Below are 20,614 nucleotides of genomic sequence, written 5' to 3' on the forward strand. Positions count from 1 at the left end.
AACTCATAGAGATCCACCTGCCTCTGCCTCCCAGGTGCTGGGATTAAAGGCGTGTGCCACCACACCCGGCAGAATGAGCAATCTTTATGAATGTCTCAAATACTGTGTTGTCTTAACTTGGTTTTTGTGTTGAAGTTAATAGGATCTGATTTTAGTAAGACCTAAGGTATATACATATATTTGTGTGTTTAATTTCAGAGATTCTTTGAAAACCTCAACCCAATGGGGATTTTATCTGAGAAGGAGTTTACAGATTATTTGTTCAACAAATCTCAAGAAATTGAGCCCCGAAACTGCAAACAACCACCTCGATTTGTAAGTCTATTGTAGTTATAGGAAGTTTTTTCCATTTTTAAAAATAACATTTTCAATGTTTAACAACCTATTCTCTTAAAGTTGTTATATAACCAATAGCTGTTTTGTTCCTTACTCTACAGTACTATTCTAGTTGCAAAATTATGTAAGGGGGGGGGGGTCATAGCTAATGAGTGCTTACCCAGCATGCACAAGGCTCTGGTTCACTCCCTAACATCACAGAAAACAGTACTTAGCAGAAATTGTCAGCCTTTTGATGGAAACTGGTTTTTAAAAAATTACTGGGTTTAACATCTTAGGTCCACATGCATGCTAAGTTTCCTTCATCTTAGTGTCATTTATTTACCTGTCCATTTTTGAACCTCCTGATTTCAGAGGAAAGGTATAAAGTGAGGCCCAAAAGCCAGTAGCTGGATGGACCAAATGAAGAGGGCAGGGCAGGGATAAGTGGGTGTGTGTAGGTGCCTCAGGCAGGACTGTGACTCCTGCCATTGGGCCGTGTAGTACACTGGACCACTCCCTCTCACTAGAATGTGCCGCTGCAGTAACAGCAGCAGAGGTAGGAGGCCCACCCTAAGCATCCAAAGGCGAAACAAGGCGAGGGAGCATAGTGCTAAAACAGTGAACTAGGAGAGCTTGTGTCATCCCATCCTCAAAATAGTTGTATGAAACGGGTATTTTCCCAGTGCTAGGGATCAAACCCAAGAACATATATATTAGTAGGCAAGTAAGTTCCCACTTGAGCTAAATATGCCCAACTGTGACGTAAATCATTTCATCATTTTATAGTTAAAATACCTGAGGCATTTAAGAACATGCACTGCTCTTCCAGAGGACCAGAGTTCAGTTCCCAGCACCCACATCAGGAAGCTGACCTTGTCCTGTAACTCCAGCACCAAGGGAGCACAGGCACACGCACACACACGTGAATATTTTTTAATAACTGAGGCTCAGCAGAGTAAAGTAGTTTTCAGGTAGTTGATGCAGCTGAGTTTTTACTCAGTTTTTCTGATTCAGAATTCTGTTTTTAATTAGGTTACAATGTCGTGGGTTTTAAAAGCAAGCAAGTTAGGGTAGACACAATGGCAACACTTCTCACTGAAGACATTAAAACATGGTAGTGTAGGTCAGGAAAAAATGACCTTCTTTAAAAATGAAACACACATAGCATATTTTGTTATATAAATTCTGTTCCCAGTAAATGTCTATGAAATTAACATATAGATAGTGTGAGAGAGAAATTTAGAATTAAGTATTTAGGAACAAAAAAGTTGTTTATATAATTTTTAATAATTTTAACTCTAAAATTATGTAAGAAAGGTTTACTTATCAAGCCCACAATAATCTAGTCAAGTCTGGAAATTACTTCGAAAATGCCACAGGCCACCTTTGAAGATGTGATTTTTACCACTCTTTAAAAAGTGCACTTAAAAGTAAGGTAGCTATAAGTTATAAACAAATTACCTACACATCAGTGCTGTTTTAACTATTCTTATTTACTTTTCCTAGCCTAGGAAATCAAACTTTTCCTTAAAATCTCCTGGAATAAGGCCCAATGCAGGCCGTCATGGCTCTACCTCAGGCACTTTGCGAGGTCACCCGACGCCTCTGGAAAGAGAGCCATATAAGATAAGCTTCAGCAGGGTCGCTGAGACGGAGCTAGAGTCAGCAGTGTCAGCGCCAACGTCGCCCAACACACCGTCCACCCCACCTGTGTCTGCTTCCTCAGACCACAGCGTGTTTCTAGATGTGGACCTTAATAGCTCCTGTGGTAAGTACTTTTGCAACTTCTTGGTAAGAGAAGGAGTTTGTGCTTTGAATAATTTGTTTCTTCTTTCCAACTTAGGAGCTATAGAACCCTTGATACCTGTGTGTTGTGGTTGGTTTTAATTGCCAATGTGACAAAATGTAGAATTAGCTGGGAAGAGGGTCTTACTGAGGAATGGCCTAGGTTAGGCTGGCCTGTGAGCGTGTCCATGACATGACCTGAGGTAGGAAGACCTAACCTCTGTGAGTGGCACCGTTCCTTAGACAGGGATCCGTGAGCTGTCTCAGCATACGCCGTTAGTCTGGTGCTCAGGCAGAGGAAGGTGAATGGATCTCTTAAGTTCAGAGCTAGCCTGGGCCTCATAACAGCTTCCTAGCCGACCTGGGCTACCCTGGGGTCCTGCCTCTTAGGGAAACGTGGATGTGAGCTGAGCTGAGCAGGAGCGTGCATATAGCCACTGCCCACTGTTCCTGCTGGTGGATTACACCCTAGAACTGTGAGGGAAATTCAGCCCTCCCTCCTCTGAGCTGCTTCTGTCAGGGCATTTTATCACAGCAGCAGGAGACAACACTAGGATACTGTGTTGGTGTGGAAAGTAACATCTTAGAGCAAAGGTAGTGCTTACTAGAAAGCACAGCAGCCGGGCACGGTGCGCACACCCTTGATCACCAGCACTCAGGGGCAGAGGCAGGTGGGTCTCTTTCTTAGGCCAGCCTAGTCTACGGAGTGAGTTCCAGGGCAGCCAGGGCTACACAGAGAAACCCTGTTTGGGGGTGGGGGTGGGAGCAAAGCATTATTTATGCATTGTGTGTATATATTTTCTAATTTATTCAGTTAACAAAGATTTTTTATTACTTTTTGGAATAATGGGTAATTAAAACAAGGGTATAAATTCCATAAAAGAAACTAAAAGGGATTGTGATAGAGAAGGCATCAGGCTACAAAAGAGAACATTGTAGGTACAGTGAGGATTAAATTCCTGTTACAAACTACAGATTTGTACAGTGCATTTTACTGTTGGGGTGCAGAGGCTGAGACAGGGTCTCTCTACCTATGTACCCTAGCTGTCCTCACCTGCTTTTGTCTCCCAAGTGCTGGGGTTAAAAGCATGCACTAGCGCATTTTTTTTAACTGAAAATATCTAAAAAGAAGATCATCCATGTTAGCTTTCTGTTCAAATGAAATTTTCTCTTTCTGACAGGCAGCAATACCATCTTTGCTCCAGTCCTCTTGCCACAGTCAAGTAAGTAAGGCATACCGTGCTTATAGTGACGTGACTGTAAAGATCATAATCTGGTTTACTGAAGGTGTGTTTCCATATTTGGGGAGTTAGCAACATTTAAAGAATAAATGAAAGAAAAATTTTCTTCTTTCGTCCTTTCCTTTGCCCATTCTTCCCCCCCCCAATTCCCACCTATCATCCCCCCACCCCCTACCCCTGCCTCCCAGGCTCCACAGATGCTAGGCAACTGTAGTTCTGAGCTGCATCCTCAGACCAAAAGAACTTTTTATTGACAGTCTGAATTACTTACAACTTGGTGCTGTTTAACTTTTGTTAGTTTTTGTTTTAATTCTTTTAACGTGTATTTTAGCGCCTGTCTGAACCTGAACTTGTTAGGAATCCAGTGAAGTAACCTCAGGGAACACCTAGCACGGTTCGTGGTCTAGGATGGAGAGCAGATCCATCTCAGTTGCCTGACTTCTTACCACTTGTAACTCGTTTCTCCAGAGAAAGGGTACAGTCAGTTCCGAATGTTGTAGGTTACCTCTCTGCGTTCAGCCAACCACAGATGGAAAGTGTGGTTAGGCCAACACCTGACCGTGCACAGGGCTTTTGCTATTGGCGTCATTCCCTCAACAGTAGTTTACATAAGGGTTACATTGTGGTGGTGAGTAAGATAAGTAAAGTCTAGTGAGAGTTAAAGTGATAGGGTACATACATACCCTCTGCCATTTTATATAAGAGACCAAAGCATGCTTATATCCTTGTACTGTAGTGGAACCAGTTGTTAGACGCTAAGGGACTACTGAACTAAATATTTCTCAGGTACCACATCTCATTTAATTAAAGCATTATTTTAAGTAAAATAAAACTCGTCTACCATTCATAATTTATACTTATATTCATAATTTATTACCTAAATGTTAATTCCATTAAAATTGGTGTAGTAATATGTGGGTGCATGTTTGTGTGGGTAAATGTGTGTGTGCACACATGCATGTAGAGGTCAGAGGTTAAACTCAGATGTCATTCTTCCGGAGCTTTTTGAGTCAGGAGCTCACTGATGAGACTGGACTTGCTGGCAGGGAACTCCAGGGGTCCCTGTTTCTACATCTCCAGGTTCCAGGCCTACATGCTCATGCTACCATGCCAAGCTCCTTCCCCCTTTATTTCTCTTGCCCTCCCTCCCAACCAACTGTCCTCTCCCCCCCCCCCCCCATCATGTGGTGGGGAGAAAAATCAATGTTAACACTTTGTTAGCACATTCATGTTATGTGTCCATGTTTGCATGTGTTCTGAAGTCAGGCTCAGGTGCAATAAGCACTTTACCGACTAAGCTACCTCCCAAGCCCTTAAATGTTGGTAGCTTTCTTTATTCACTTGTGCTGGCATAGTGAGATGCATAACACTCAGGTAACAGCAGGAGTCCCTAGGAATAAAAAGAGTACGTGTAGTCTCCTGAGTGTCTTGTTCTGTGTATTTTCAAACTTCTTCCAAAGTTACATATGTGAAGGATGTCAAAGGCAGCCAGTGCCACCAAACACTTGCCTGCCTCTTTTCTTCCTCTCGTTCTCGGATGACATATCCGTGTTCCTGAGTGATATTTCTATAGTGTTCTCTTTTCTGGATCATTACTTTCAGGTGGGGTTTGCTGACTTCTGGTTGGGATATGAGAGTGGCATGCTCTGTTGTCTGTATCATATTTGGATCACTGCTCAGTCAAGTGTAGTGTGCTTGGCTACACAAATGGCTTTGTGACATGCCTGTCCTGGGACTGATAATTGGCTCATTCCTGCTTTGCGCTGTTCTTAAACAGGTCTTGCTGCGTACTCCCATGTCCTTTCATAGCAGTTTTCCATGAAGTCAGGCCACTAAGAACACCTACTTGGATCTTTAAGTGTTTTCCTCTTTAACCTGAAAATGTGTTTCCTGGTGTCCTCGGTGCCTCTGAGCAGTAAGTGCATTGCAGGCTCCGCACCAGTCGGAGCATTGGCTCCAGGTAGTTCTTTGCTTTATTGATGTTTATTTAGGATTCTTTCTGTTCTGTGAGGGAAATGTCTTTACTCCATGTTAGTTACCTACTTAGAGCACCAGTTCTAGCTGCACCATATGGCATCCAGTGCCTACACTTGCCACCTTATCCCCGTGTGCCCTGCCTGTCCTGTACTCACTCTGTAGACCAGGCTGGTCGAACTTACAGCAATCCACCTGCCTCTGCTTCCCAAGTGCTGGGATTAAAGGCGTGTGCCACCACACCCAGCTCCCTAGCTCTTTTTCTTGATGACTATCAAGTCACAGTGAACTGTGATACTGCCCTTTCCTTTCATTTACTACTTAGTGAGTTTCTAGAAAGTTATAATTTGAGCAATGATTACACTCTGCTTTGAGAGTTATTTTTCCTTGTACATTGTTACTCCCAATTGTCTTGTTTTTTTGTTTTGTTTTTCTGACATCTCTGTTACTTTGTTCTGTTTTCTAGATTTTGTTACATTATTCCCCATCTCTTCAGTATATCTTCTTTATATCCTAGAATGTCTAGGAATTCTTTTTGGTTCCCACTTATGCATCTTAGTTTTAAAAAGATGTTTATTTGTGTATATGTATGTATGTGTGTCTGCATGAGTTTAGCGTACCATGTGCAGGTAACTGTGGTGGTGAGAAGACAGTGGGGGGCCCCTGGAACTGGGGCTATAGGTAGTTGTGAGCCTCTGTCTGTCTCTGTCTCTGTCTGTCTCTCTCTCCTCCACCCCCCCCCCCCAAGCTTTTAAAGAGCATCCTATTCTGGTTTTCTCAATGTATTATCTTCTGTCTCTTGGTATATTAGCTATAGTGTTTTTTAAAATCTCTACTTGAGGAATACGCAAGTTTTTAAGGTGTACCTTCTCCTATCTCCTTGATCCCCACTAGGTCAGATAGTACTAAAGGAGTGGAGGGCAGCCCAAAGGCAGAGAGGACTGCTGTGACTGTGACAAGCCAACTTCACAGAGAGACTGTGGCAAAAGTTTTCTTTTTAAAAGAATTGTAAAGCTCTATCTTTAGGGCTGGGAATGTCTCTCACTGTTAGAGTACTTGCCTACTTGTAAAGCCCCCACAAAACAGACAAAACCCAACAGAAACCCATAGCTTTCTAAATCAGAGAGAAGTATCAAGTATGTTTTGTTTCGTCTTACTTATTTTCACCTGTCTAAGGCTTTGGCACTGCTGTATTGGTGTTTATTTATACTTTAATTGTCTAAGTAATCCATCAGATGTGCTCCTCGGCTTACTGTGGTTGGTTGGAATACACTGGAGGCCATCAGTACTGTTTATAGTGCAGACTTTGACTTTGGGTTCCTTGCTTATACAAAATAACTAGACTTCTTTTGTATCAGAACTAGTTTCTGCTCAGAATGGCCTTCCTCTGGAAGCAACACAACAGCACACATACGTTTTCAGTTTTATTTTGTGTTTTTCAAACACTTGGAGGGGAGGATTTCTGTTTTGTTTTTGGTGTGGTTTTTTTGTTTATTTGTTTTGTTTTTGTTTGTTGTTGGTTCTTTTTTTTGTTGCTTCTTTTTTCAAGACAGAGTTTCTCTGTGTAGCCTTGGCTGTCCTAGACTTGCTTTATAGACCAGGTTAGCCTGGAACTCACAGCGATGCACCTGCCTCTGCCTTCCAAGTGCTGGGATTAAAGGCATGTGACACCAGCGCCCGGCTTCTGTTTTGTTTTTGAGGTGCTGATCAAACCTAGGGCCTTGTGCATGCTGGGCAAGCACTCCCCCATTGAGCTATAGCCTCAACTTTTTTTTTTAATGTACTTTTTATTTGGAAACAGAGTCACTAAGTTGCCCCACCAGATCCAGATCTTAATAATGTGCCTTCATTTAAGTTTTACAGCTGCTAGATGCCAGTTGTTATGGTAGGTGTTAGGGCTACAGACGCATGTACATGATGTCCCCTAAAGCTTAACATTCAGTGGAGAGGACAGATGAACAGGCGATTAGCTAGTATTGAGAAATAACCCATTTGAAGGAGGAACCACCAGTTGTAATGGGGTTTTGTCCTGTAACTGCACAGTGAGTTGTAAATCGGCCTTGTCTTCCCCCAGAGACCTTTTTCAGCTCATGTGGAAGTTTACACAAACTGAGTGAAGAGCCACTAATTCCGCCTCCGCTTCCTCCTCGGAAGAAATTTGATCATGATGCTTCAAATTCCAAGGTAGGCGTCCAGGCCTGGGTTTGCGTCAGCTTCTGCATAGTTGCTCCTCTTCTTTCTGAGTAGTCCTAGAGTGTGTCCATCACAGTTCAGCTGCACTCTGCAGGCCTTCAGAACTTAGTTGTCGTATTTGAAAAATACTTAAGCAGTTGTAAAAACTTAAAAAGAAAGTGGAAAATTTCAGATAATCAGAAGTACATTGTCTTTCTTATGCAGATTGGGGCAGGAGGATGGAATTCCTATCTGAAAGAACTTGAAAGCATTAGACCAGTCTCTAAATGTAAGGGCACGACAGATCACCTAGGGAACTTGTTAGCAGTAGGTTGTAGGACTGCAGCTGGGCCTGGGAATTGGCTGTGCTGAGCCGTCCTCTACTGGTTCTGATGCTGCTGCTCCCTGGATCACACTTTGAGATCCATTGCTTTAACTACCATGGGAAAAATGGAAGTAGATGTTCAGTGAGTAGAAGCTAGGCACTAAATGCTATTAATACCATGTCCTTCCATGGTGTAAATATAAAACTATATTATTTTCATTGACCTGTTGCCATAAGTAAGTTTATAAATTTCTGAAATGTTGGAAACAAAGCAAGATGACAGGGAGCTCTATGTTTTAAGGTTTCAGTGCAAACATCATATATATTCAAATGCTAAACTGGGCCCAGAATTAAACTGGAAGTAATTTAATCAGGAACCTGAAAATTAAACCACATTAATTTAACTTGAGCCTCTAGATTTAACTTGACACAGAAGAATTTTTCAGTCTTTTTAAATTATCTTGTACATTTTCCAAGAGGGTATACATGTTCCTTTCTGTTCTGTTTAGGGAACCGTGAAATTGGACGATGACCCTCCTGCTATTCCACCAAGACAGCCGCCTCCTCCAAAGGTAAAGCCGAGAGCGCCTGTGCCCGCGGCTGCACTTGATGGGCCTGTGCACAGCCCACCTCCACCGCCTCCGAGAGACCCTCTTCCTGATACCCCTCCACCAGTCCCTCTGCGGCCTCCGGAACACTTTATAAACTGTCCCTTTAATCTCCAGCCACCTCCACTGGGACATTCTCACAGAGACCCAGACTGGCTCAGAGACGTTAGTACATGTCCTAGTTCACCCAGCACCCCTCCCAGCACACCCTCCCCACGAGTACCACGCAGATGCCATTTGCTCAGCTCCAGTCACAACAATCTCGCTCATCTTCCAGCTCCTCCTGTTCCACCAAGGCAGAATTCAAGCCCTCATCTACCAAAACTGCCACCAAAGACTTACAAACGGGAGCTTTCACACCCGCCATTGCCATTGTACAGACTGCCTTTGCTTGAAAATGCAGAAACGCCTCAATGACCTTGGCTACAGATAGTCATTGACACTGGAATAGTATTTGTAAAGGTTTTTAATTTATTCAAAAAAGGTTTAGTATTTTAGTACTTTTTACAAATAATGCTCTTACAAAAATGCTACTGATCAAATAAGCTTTTGAGAATTAGAAAAATTGTCAGGCATGGTGGCACATACCTCTAATCCCAGCACTCTGGAGGCAGAGGCATGTGGGTTTCTAAGTTTGAGGCCAGCCTAGTCTACAGAGCAAATTCCAGGACAGCCAGGGCTACACAGAGAAACGTTGTCTCAAAAGTTAAAAACAAACAAACAAACAAAAACAAAAAAAGAAGAAAAGAATTTGAAAAAAATTAAAATGCAAAAGCCCTTTACCATAACCCTCAGGTGATCAGTAGCACTGCCTTGTCTCAGTTCCTCAGTGCTGCCCAAAGGCCAGTATAAAGAATTTCTATTTGCACTGTAGACTCTGCTAAAATATGGCTTAAGATGACACTGACTGCACTGAAAGAGGACAGCGTTCTGGAGGATGGTCTCAAATCTGAGTAATAGATGCCTTTTTAAGGCAGTTAACTTAGCAGCTACAGACATGTATTGTGGTGTTACTGGGTTTTAAACCCTCTTTGACAGCTTAGCTTTTAACTTCATTTGGTTTTTACATCCAGGAGAATTATGAATAACGCCCACTGTTCTTAAACTCTTTGAGCTCATGTCTTAAATGCCGATATTTGCTGCTGAAGACAAAAATGGAAAACAGAGCGGAGATGATAGAATGCACTGTTTATTATTTTGTTAAAATTATAAACAATTCTACATAATCTGATTATAGAAGAAAGGGCATGTTTCTCATTAAGATGTGCCTTTTGTTTTGAAGTGTATGATGTCTTTAGCTAATGATTGTTTGGGAAAACAAAGTTAATATGCCATGTATGTACAGTTTATTTATATTGTATATATTTAAAGATAATGCTAATAACCTATATAAATTTAAGTGACTTGAGGCCTATAATGCAATCTGCTATTTTACTAATTTGTAAGTCCAGAACGAAAGTTTCCTATGGCATAGGAACCAACTGCCTTGTCTTCAAAACCTATTAACTTTGTTTAATCTCATGTTAACTGAAATTTTTAAAAAGTTTTTCCAGATTGGTAATATTTAAACAGAAACTACTTAAAGCTTTATTAATTTTTTTTTTAATCAGACAGAGATAAAGCTTTTGCCATTTGGACACTGTCGTTCAAAGTGATCAAGCGTGCTGTGCTGATAGTGCAGCGACAGCCGTTGTAGCCAAAAGCCACGTTGTTTATCTGCTGGTCTGTGGCCTTTACTGTGTTTTGTATCAGAGTTCTTAACAAGATTAATAAATCACCTCAGTCTTAATTTTTAAGAGATTTGCAATGTTGTTTTTCATCACAAAGAACAAGAAAAGGCTGGGTATAGTGGTGCACACCTGTAATCCCAGCACTTGGGAGTCTGAGACTGAAGGATTTGGGTGCAGTTTACGGCCGCATTCAACTACATAGTGAGTTTGAACCTACAGGGACACAGGAGACCATCCTGAAAAAAACAACAAAAAGCAACAAAGCTGAAAAAATAAAATCTAGAAGAATGAATCTATCTAACATCTATCCATCCATCCATCTCTATCTTCAGTCTATTACATTTGCGTGTTTGTGTGGTGTGCATAGCACAGACACAGTGTGAAAGTCAGGCAGACCTGCAGGAGGCTGTGCCCACCTTCTACCGCGGGAGTCCTGGGAACTCAGGCCCTTGATCTTGCTGGCCTTTTTTTGGCTCCGGGGGATGTAAATTTTAGAGGATTAGCTTTTCTTTATCATTGAAAGCACGTAGCAAGTTCCCAGCCACCACTTTTATGCACTCATCGGAAAAGGAAATTGCACAGTAGGAAGCTTCTTGAATATAATCTTTTTTTTTTTTTTTTTTTTTTTTTTTTTGGACCTGGGAAGCTCCCTAGATCTATAGTCAACAGCTCTGTGTAAGCCATTTTCCATCCAGGTTTAAAAAAAACAAAACAAAACAAAAGCAAACCATTGCCGTTTGCTTTGTGTCTTAATGAGCCCATCTAAGTAGCAGCTCTCTGGGCCACTCCCAGTTAACTGCAGCTGCCTCCTGCTGCCTTCCGGGTTTTGAGACTCAGGCATGCGCTCTGGACAGCCGCTGAATCGCTGGAAGGCTCGAGGCCTGCGCGGGCGTGACGTCACTGCTCGCCGCAGCCTTTGGCGGGCCCGGGCAGCGATGGCGGAAGCTCTGCAGCCTGAGGCGGAGGACCCGCTGTGGAGCTTTGTGCGGGTCCTGGAGAAGCGGGACGGGACAGTGCTTCGACTGCAGCAGTACGGCTCCGGAGGCGTGGGTTGCGTTGTGTGGGACGCCGCCATCGTCCTTTCCAAGTACCTGGAGACGCCGGGGTTTTCTGGCGAGGGGGCCCACGCGCTGAGTCGCCGCTCGGTGCTGGAGCTGGGCTCCGGCACGGGGGCTGTGGGGCTCATGGCCGCGACCCTCGGGTAAGAGCTGGCGGGAAGGCGCTGGTCGCCCAGCATCAGGTCACCGGCGTGCAGCCATGCGCCTGTACCTCAACCGAGGTTGTTTTTTAGGGCAGACGTTGTAGTCACTGATCTTGAGGAGCTGCAAGACTTGCTGAAAGTGAATATTAATATGAACAAGCATCTTGTGACTGGTTCCGTTCAAGCCAAGGTACTGAAATGGTTTGTATGGCCTTTCAGCTTGTTTTTTGTTTTTGTTTTTTTAAGATAACTGCTTCCATGCGCTTTAAATTGCACTTTGCTCAGTGCATGCTTTAATATGTGGGAAACTTTCTGCTGCTCGTTTCTAAAGCGAATGCTTTAGATCGTTAAAGACGTATGTTTGACATTTTTAAGGGGGGAAGAAATAGAAGACTTGATGGCACCCGACTACATATTAATGGCTGACTGCATATACTACGAGGAGGTGAGTGCTGAGCACTGAGCTGTACTTCGTGTGCCCTGAAGCCCACAGTTCTCTGCGCTTTAACATCTCTGGGGGACGGATATTTGTTGTCTAGACGATGAGGCAGTAAAGACACATCACCAGGATTAGGATACTCATACGGGCCTGTGAATAGTGGTTGAGAAAACTTACGTGCATTCTACTGGAGGCTTTTGTAAGATTTTCCTATTTGGATATATAATGAAAAAAGTAAGAGACCTTTTTTTTTTTTTGCTTTTTGTTTTTTCCTTCTTCTTACTTTTCCCACTGACTGTTACCCATAATACTGAAAACTAAGATTCATGCCTTTAGTTCCAGCACTTGAGAGGCAGAGGCAGGCCTTCGAGGCCAACCTCATCTATAGAGCGAGTCCAGGACAGTCAGGGCTCCGTTACACAGAGAAACCTTGTCTTGAAAAACAAAACAAAAAGGCAAGAGGCAAAACAAAAAGGCATGGGGCTCACACTTGGAATCCCAGGACCTGGGAAGTCCAGGCAGGATTACTGCCATGACTCCCAGGCCAGCACGGTCCACAGAGTGAGACACCCCCCCCCCAAATTAATTCATTAGTTAATTCTCAGTGGCAAAATGTATTATACTTGTAGAATGATTTTTCCTTATCAGTTTACACAGTGTTGGTTAGTATTTATTTCTAAATTGATGCCTCGAGCCAACTGATGCACAAGTTAGCGTCAGGAGGCTGAAGAGATGGCTCGGCAGTTAAGATGACATACTGTTCTTTCAGAAGACCCGAGTTCAATTCCCAGCACCCACATCAAGCGGCTCACAACCCCTCCAACTCCAGCTCCACAGGGATTCAGTTCCTCGGCCTCTGCAGGCACAAGCATTTGTGCACATGCTCATACACAGACACACAGAGATACAATTAAAATAATAAAAATAAGTCTTAAACCATTAGGGTCAGGCTCCCTTTTGTGGAGTAAATTGTTGCTTGTTTACTTAGATGAAGTGAAATTAGACTTTTAAGATTTGAGTGTAGCTAGGCGTGGTAGTATAACTCCTGTGATGCCAGCACTTGGGAGGGGGAACCACTCCAAGGTCATTGCCAGCTGAGGCTACATAGCTAGACCCTCATTCAAATCAAACAAAAAAGATACAAGTCAATAATAGGAAGCAGTAATGAACTGAAAATTGTACTTTTTTTTTTTAATAGTCTTTGGAACCGTTGCTGAAAACATTAAAAGATCTCAGTGGCCCTGAAACTTGTATTATATGTTGTTATGAACAACGTACAATGGGAAAAAATCCAGAGATTGAGAAAAACTATTTCAGGGTGAGTATTATGTTAGGTCTGTGTTACCCTTTCGGGAAGCTGTAGGATTGCTCCATATTTTAGGCAATTTCATTTGGGGAAAACATTCTCTTGTTAAGAACGAAGGAGGAGGTCCTCCACAGCCCTCTGCCCGGAGCCCACTGTTCTCTGACCCTTCTAGTCTTTGAGTTTTCTTTCTGTCCTTACTAGTCTATACTGTCACAGATCTGTGTGGGGACAGGTGATGGCAGGCTTGTCTTTTCTGAGACCATTTCAACACTGTTAAACGGTGTTGTGTTCAGGACTGGGCTTGGGAGCTTGTGGGTGGTGTGTCTGGGTGAGTACATGATAGAAACGTGGGACGTGGCAAATCCTGCTTCTGTCTTTTCTTACACAGTTTTACTGCCCGTTTTACATAGGTAATGATTTTCAGAGTTTTGTTGTTTGTTTTTAAAGTTGAAAAAGGAGTGCCTATCTTTTATCCGTTCTTTGTTTCCCCCCAAGTAGTGACCTAGACCCTTTTATAAGCACAAATTCAACCTATTAAAAACTGGCTCATTTTGAAGCTAATTCTCTATAGTCCAAAAGTTTTGTCTGCTAAAAGGACTCCTTTGGCTTAGTGGCAAAAGCAAGTATTTGACTCCCTCAGATAACATATAGTAAAATGTTCCATGTTTTTCATGAATATGGGGAAATGTTACTGAAATTTGAAATTATGTATGATTTTAAAAATTTGAAGTTAAATAATTTGTATTTACTTAAAATATGTACATTTCCAGATCTGAGATGCTTTCCATGTTGCCCTTAGCAGGCAGCCGTTCTTCAGTGGCGACCATCACCCTGACTTCTTTACCATGAGTCTGTCCAAATTACTGAATTTAACGTACGTGTCCTTTAAATTTATAGCTCCTTCAATTAGACTTTGACTTTGAGGAAATTCCTCTGGACAAACATGATGAAGAATACCGAAGTGAAGACATTCATATTATATACATCAGAAAGAAAAACTCAGTATGTACATTCCCCGTTCTTCATACTCTGAGATTTCATCAGCGGCTTCTTGTTTCGGGGGCGGGGGGCGCTAAGGCATTGGCAAGCTCTTCACCCCCACATAGTGAAATGGCAGTGCTGACTGGCTGGCCGCAGGCACTGACACCCGTACTTGCACCACTTATCTGTCTTGCCTTGGGTTCTTGGTCACAGCCCCAGAACTCAAGAAATGGAAGGCTGTGCGGTTGGAGGCCAGGCTAGGCTACATAGTGGGACGCTGTCTCAAAAAAATATAGAAGGCTCACTTCATTTCTGCCGTCCTGAGGAAGGAACCTGTGGCCTGGCACATGATAGGCAAGCTGTCTGTGAGCAACAGTGAGATACAGAAAAGTTTATCTTGGCTCATTCAAGTCGTGGATTTGGGTGCCCTTATCTGTTGGGCCTGTGAGCGAGCTATAGGTGATGGCAAAAGTGTGTGAAAAAGGGAGCCTGTTCACGTCCTGCCTGAGAAAGGGAGGAGCAGGGTCCACAGCTGGTCCTCAAGGGTACGTCCAGACAACCTGGCAGTATGCTTCACTCCTCAGAGAGCCTCATGCCAGCGACCAAGCCTTTGAGGGATATTTGTCCAAACTGGCATTGAACCTCACTTCAGACAAGTAAGGGTCAGATAAGGATCGCAGCCAAGAGCAGATACAACACAGAGTCTTAGGGACCAGAAGTAGGATTAAAACTCAGTCCAAGGAAAGAAGATTGGTGTTTATGTGGAATGTGCTGAAAGGCAAAGGAAATACATTTTGTGCCTAAATAAAGGGCACAAATTTTAAAAGTAGAATTTCTTTTTGAGCTATAAATATTTTTATGTTTCTGATTATAAAGAGTTGTTTTTGCAGAGACCTATTTTCTTTTTAAATTGATATAATTCTCATTCCATAAAATTTACCCTTTTCAAAGTATTTATTTTGGGAGCTTTAATATATTCCGTTGTATAAAACATCACTTTCTAAATTTTAAGTATTTTCATCACACAGAAAAGAAATGCCAACTAGCCTTTACATCGTATTGCTTGTTCTGCACGTGCTTCCCAAGTACAGTCTCACTGTGTGTCCTTTTGTTTTTAGTTCCTTTCACTCAGCAAAGTGTTCAGGTTCGTCCACGCAGCATGCTTCACTTACACGTTCCTGCGCATGGTTCTGGCCATGCCATCCGCCCACTCACCGGCTGATAGCCTTCCTCTCATTTGGTCTTATTTGTATGTAATAATGCTGCTGTGAACATCTTCATGTGGCCGCTACCTAGACAGTGAAGAGTCACCAAGCTTTTCCAAAGCTACTGTACTGTTTTTATTCTCCCCATTGTGTGCAAGGGTTCCATCAGTGCCATGTGCTCGTTACTGTCTGTCATTTTGACAGTAGCTGTTGTAGTAGATGAATAGGATTTCATTGCAGGTTTTTTTCTTAATAATTAATGATATTCAATATCTTCTTGTGTCACCCTAGAAATATTTGCCCATTTTTAAATTGTGCTGTCGTTACCATTCTAAGATTCTTTTACCTATTTATACCAAATGTTATTTACAATTAATGTTCCCTATTTTGTGGGTGTCTTGAATTTTTTGATAGTGTAGTTTTTGCAACACAAAGGTTTTTAATTTTGATAATATTCATACATCTGCTTTTTCTTAATTGCTTTAGATGCCAGCTAAGAACTATCTCTAAACATTATACGTGGTAGTTCACTTGAATTGCATTTAGCCACTACATAGTAAAAAATACCCAGTAAAAACTTCGGTGCTGCGAAATTAATGTTTAAAACTCACCCTTTTCCTTACAGAAACAGCCGTCATGAAACCGTTTTCATCTTACCCATGTCCCTAACACCCTGGGTACAGATGTGAATGGAGCATGTGCATAAAGCATGGAAGACGCCGTTCACACATCTCTCCAGCATGTCTAGAGATCTGCTACGTGGATGGACGACCACCATGATGTGAACTGCCTGCCTGCCTGCCTGTGGGCTTGAAATCCAACTTAGGTTCACTCAGCTCAGCATCAAGTACTGCTTAAAAGAAACATTGACAATCACTCGAATAAAAAGAAATTTTGAGAGTAGCCTCAAGTCTGAAGCAGCTTGGTGGTTCTGTACATTTTCAAGAGATAAGTTGCTCTGATTCCTAGTGATGTCTCTCCATTGCTGTTCAGGGGTGTTCTGAGGGCTGGTCGTGGTGGGCACAACTCTTAACACCAGCACTGGGAGGCTGAGGCAGGTGTAGCTCTTGAGCGCCACATCAGCCTGGCCTACAGAGCAAAGTCCAGGCATAATAAGAAAGAACAAAAGTTGAACCAATCCAAGTGCTAATGATAGTTATCTCTTACTATATGCAAACGTTTAAGCTGGAAGCATTAAATTTTGTCCTTAAGGTAAATTTCAGAGGCAGCCTGTCACTTTTACATAGTTGTACAGTAGGTTTTGTTTTGTTTTTCTTACGATGCCTTTAATGCTTACATGTATTTTAAAAGAAACTGAAACTATTGCTTCTTTACTGGCCAGAGCTTTTATTATCTGCCTCCATCACAGCTAGGTGAGTGAACTGGAGAGTTAAGGTTGTAATGAGTCACTGAGGAGCTAACTGAGGAGACTGGGAGATGAAATGTTGTCTCAGAAGGAAGGCCTGAGAAAGGAAAGCCCGCTGCAGGCGTCTGCTTGCATGGCTGCCATGGCAGTTTTTCTTGTGTTGTATGTTATCTAAGAAAATCTGATTTAAAACACGGATATTAAGACATACATCATGTTTACATGACGCTGCTTTTTTGAGTAAGAATTAGTTCTGTACATATTTATCAAATGCTTTTTTACTGCGTTATCTCCAAATTTTGTTCCAATAATCATCTGCTCATATAGACTAATCTGTTGATGTCTTGAACAACAGCACTGGTTCCAAAAAAGTAGTAACCAGATGGAATTCTGGAATTTACAGTCATTGGCACTAGATGGCATGTCTTATGTGTTAAAATAAACATCATTTTTGAAACCTGAATCTGACTTGACTCTGAGCGCTTCCCAAATGCTTTGAAGAAATGAACATTTGTAGCAAATGACTGCCTTCTATAAAGAGCATTTAGAGACTTCTGAGTTCAGAACAATTCTTTCTTTGGTAGCTTTCTCTAAAGTCTAAAGCTTGCTTGCTGTTATATTTTCAAAATACAGTGTATGAGGAACTAGTTTTGGGTTTTGTTTTGTTTTTTTTTAAAGCTTTACTTATTATGTATAACCTATATGTACGCCTGCAGTCCAGAGGGGACACCAGATCTCAGTAGATGGTTGTGAGCCACCATGTGGTTGCTGGGAATTGAACTCAGGACTTTGAGCCATCTCTCCAGTCCTGTAAGAGGCACTTCTTGAAGCAGTTTGCCCCAGGCAGTTAGTAGGAGCTACGTGTGTGATGCTTTGGAGGCACTAGCTTACACTTTCCAGCCTGCTCCATGTGGAACTCAGGAGTGAGCACACTGATCTTAGGCCCCTTCCCATCCCGCCCCACATCTTATTTCCCATTAGAACTCCATTTTGCATATGTAATCCAGCTGGCTTAGCCCACTCAGAGAGCAGCTTAGTGCTAGCTTTCTGGGAACCACACCCTGCTTGCTGTACCTCCCTGCCATCGCTCTGGAGTGAGGCCAGCCCTGAGCTCTATCTACTGCAGGATCTAACCGAGCCGTGCCCTTGAGAGAACACTGCATTTCACACAGAGAACCCTGGGAGAACCCCTGTTTTGGAAGAGTTCAGTGTTTGGCACATTATGGCCTGTTGAACAAGGCCCTTATGTGGGGCCAAGGGAGTGAGCCAGATCCCCTGAAGGTGAAGGGGAGACCAGAGCTTGGGGCAGAGCTGTGCTGCTGTGAGCACTGTGCAGCAGAGGGTAGGTAGATGGACCCGCTAACCTGGGAATTGGTCTGTGCCTGGAAGCCTTAGCAGTATGGCCCAAGAAAGCTGCCCAGTGCACACCTGAGTCCCAAAACCCGGAACAGGATCATGGGATCAATTCTGAGCCACATAGTAACAAAGCCATGTCTCAAAAATAAATGGCAGGTACAGCAGATGGATGAGGTGATGCCACTAGGTGGGCATCAGCCACTGTATCAACTGTCCGACCACAAGTACTTGCTAGTGTCTAGGGAAACTTTGAGAGTAGGGTTTGCTGCTCTGCACAGTGGGACTTGTGAACACTTACCAAAATTCAGGTGCAAGTCAGCTGGGAGAGGTTGTAGCCTCTGCATTGTTTGATTTTTTTGTTTGGTTGAGTTGGGATGGGCTGGGGGGTTTTGTTTGCTTGTTTGTTTTGAGACAGTTTCTCTGTGTAGCCCCGGCTGTCCTAGAACCGCACTGTAGGCAGCATTTCTTAAACCAGCCTCACTGTGAGGTCACCTGGGAAACTGGAAGCAAGCAGAAGCCAAAAGCTGCGGGAGCTTCCTTCAAGCCCAGTTAAACAAGAGGCGTGGTGTTGCTGAAGGACTCCAGATAGCTTTAATGTCTGTCCTAAATTAAGAACCGGTACCATAAGGAAGCCTGTATCTGCTTCCCAGGGGCAGGGCAGGGAGAAGGCGAGAGAACACTTAAAAATGAAATGGCCTATCCTGCACACGGAGAGCTGAATCTAAAAACCTGTGGAACAACTTTTAGAAACGGAAATCTCTGTTAGAGTGCCGGAAATGTAGAGAAATCTAAGGAGGGGGAGGGGATGGGGAGGAGGAACTCTACAGTTCCAAGAGGCAAATTTCAGATTTCATCACCAATGATCTGAGCCTCCGTGTTCTGCATAGAACGTTAAAGGCCTTTGTGGCCGCATGACTTTGTGTCTCTTCTGCTCTTGTTTTTAACTGTGTGGATCATATTTGGTGAAACTAGGTTGGTTTTAGTTCCTTAAAGAAGTAATAATCCAAAATGGTAGTGGGCCTCTGTATACTTCTTTTTCATTTCTCGAGCTTTTCTGATTAAACGTGATGAGTACGATTCGTGATGAGTACGATTTTGGATATTAACTCAGTGTGGGACATTGAAATAGGACTGTAGTTCTAGAGGTCCCCTGTAGGTGGCATCGCACGTCTTTGTCTTTAAACAGCTTCTAGCGAGGCGGCAGTAAAAGTGGGATTTTTGATTGCAGTCACCCTCAGATTTTAAATTTTATCTAAATTTGATTTTCAAAACAAGCCTACCCATTAGGAAGTTCCTTGATGAAGAAAACACGCCAGAAGCCGAATGAGAGCGCTTTCCTAGGAAGTTGTATTTGCTGTAGCTTTCTGTTTCCGTTTCAGCCTTTGTCATGAATGAAGCTGCAGACCGTGTGACTCTTAAATTGCTTTTTCTGCTCTTGATCCCATCTGTACAAGGAGGAGAGGCCTCTAAGAGTCTAAGAGTTCTAATTAGTGCAGTTCAAGGTGAATCCATTCTTCTATCCGACGTCTTTAGAAGAACTTAGAACTTCTAACTAGTTTTAACTAGTTCTCTAGATCGGCATTTCCTTCCTTAGAGCAGCACATTTCAGAGCGGAAGACTGCGGCTGTCCGTCAGGCTCTCCCACACTCCTGTAACCTCAGGGTGAACAAAAGTTCCACTGGAAAGTAATGGGAAAGCTGAGTTTTTATTTTTCATAATTCTGAATGGCAAAGCAGTGAAGGCCTGGGCTATTTGCAGGTGAAGTTGTTAAAACCCTTGCCAGGCAGTGGTGGCACACGCCTTTGATCCCAGTACTCGGGAGACAGAGGCAGGCGGATCTTTGAGTTTGAAGCCAGCCTACAAAGTCCGGGACAGCCAGGGAGAGAATCCTGTCTTGAAAACCATTAAAAAAAAAAAGTTATTAAAGAGCTGCAAGGCTGGTGGTGCACGCCTTTAATCCCAGCACTCGGGAGGCAGAGGCAGCCGGATCACTATGAGTTCAAAGTCAGCCTGGTCTACAAAATGAGTCCACGACAGCCAAGGCTACACAGAGAAACCCTGTCCCTGGAAAAGCCTAAACACACACACACACACACACACACACACACACAGCGCCTTAAGGCACCGGGTGCAGAACACTCAGCCACACTTCAGTGCTGAGGTACTTTCACTTTTAATGACAGGATGCAGTTTGGGTAAAGTATATACAATGTGCTAGGGGGAAAACTCCTTTGCATGATAATGTTTTCTCCATGTGTATTTGGAATAAAGTGCGTCAGAACACAAACCCAAGGACCACACGATCCAGATTTGATTCCAAGGTCTGCCCCTCATGTCTGTGTGATCTCACTCCTTAAACCCTGTGCCTTGCTGTCCTCACCTAAGTAGAGCATCATGGTATAATGGCCCTCAGAGGTTCCCATGGGAATTAAAGTCGTTAGCTATATGCAGTACACCTGGGTACTTGGCAACTAGTAAGTGCTCAGTAAACATCATTACAGCGGAAGCAGAATTACGGGTGGGGACTGGGAAACCTGCATAATGCAGGTTGATTTTATCTGTTGCATTGTGAAACCCAGGCATCTCTTTGCGAGGCTAGAATGTGTG

The 20,614-nt window shown here is 43.0% G+C and overlaps 2 protein-coding genes across 3 annotated transcripts in view; both read left to right on the forward strand.

The window, feature by feature from the left end:
• SOS2 (SOS Ras/Rho guanine nucleotide exchange factor 2) overlaps positions 1-10,219 on the forward strand; it is an 86,123-nt gene extending 75,904 nt beyond the window's left edge. For both annotated transcript variants that reach the window (XM_084793242.1, XM_084793243.1), the window contains exons 19-23: positions 199-315; positions 1,825-2,086; positions 3,285-3,326; positions 7,393-7,502; positions 8,325-10,219. In XM_084793242.1, the coding sequence (XP_084649368.1) occupies positions 199-315; positions 1,825-2,086; positions 3,285-3,326; positions 7,393-7,502; positions 8,325-8,840 (1,047 nt within the window). In that variant the 3' untranslated portion in view covers positions 8,841-10,219. The remainder of the gene's footprint in view (positions 1-198; positions 316-1,824; positions 2,087-3,284; positions 3,327-7,392; positions 7,503-8,324) is intronic.
• A 138-nt stretch (positions 10,220-10,357) lies between these two features.
• On the forward strand, positions 10,358-17,114 carry VCPKMT (valosin containing protein lysine methyltransferase). The gene is made up of 6 exons (XM_084793244.1): positions 10,358-11,354; positions 11,445-11,555; positions 11,730-11,799; positions 12,992-13,111; positions 13,997-14,101; positions 15,911-17,114. The coding sequence occupies exons 1-6, from the start codon at positions 10,993-10,995 to the stop codon at positions 15,923-15,925; spliced, it is 783 nt and encodes a 260-aa protein (XP_084649370.1). The 5' UTR covers positions 10,358-10,992; the 3' UTR covers positions 15,926-17,114.
• The last annotated feature ends 3,500 nt before the right edge of the window (positions 17,115-20,614 follow it).

The sequence above is a fragment of the Acomys minous genome, assembly GCF_964271855.1.
Source record: "Acomys minous genome assembly, chromosome: 8".
NCBI lineage: Eukaryota > Metazoa > Chordata > Mammalia > Rodentia > Muridae > Acomys > Acomys minous.

Bases quoted from the DNA above. Each gene is read 5' to 3' on its own strand.
- VCPKMT (XM_084793244.1), top strand. From the start codon at position 10,993: ATGCGCTCTGGACAGCCGCTGAATCGCTGGAAGGCTCGAGGCCTGCGC. The intron at 11,355-11,444 runs GTAAGAGCTGGC...GTTGTTTTTTAG, and splicing joins CTCATGGCCGCGACCCTCGG to GGCAGACGTTGTAGTCACTG. The intron at 11,556-11,729 runs GTTTGTATGGCC...GACATTTTTAAG, and splicing joins CAAGCCAAGGTACTGAAATG to GGGGGAAGAAATAGAAGACT.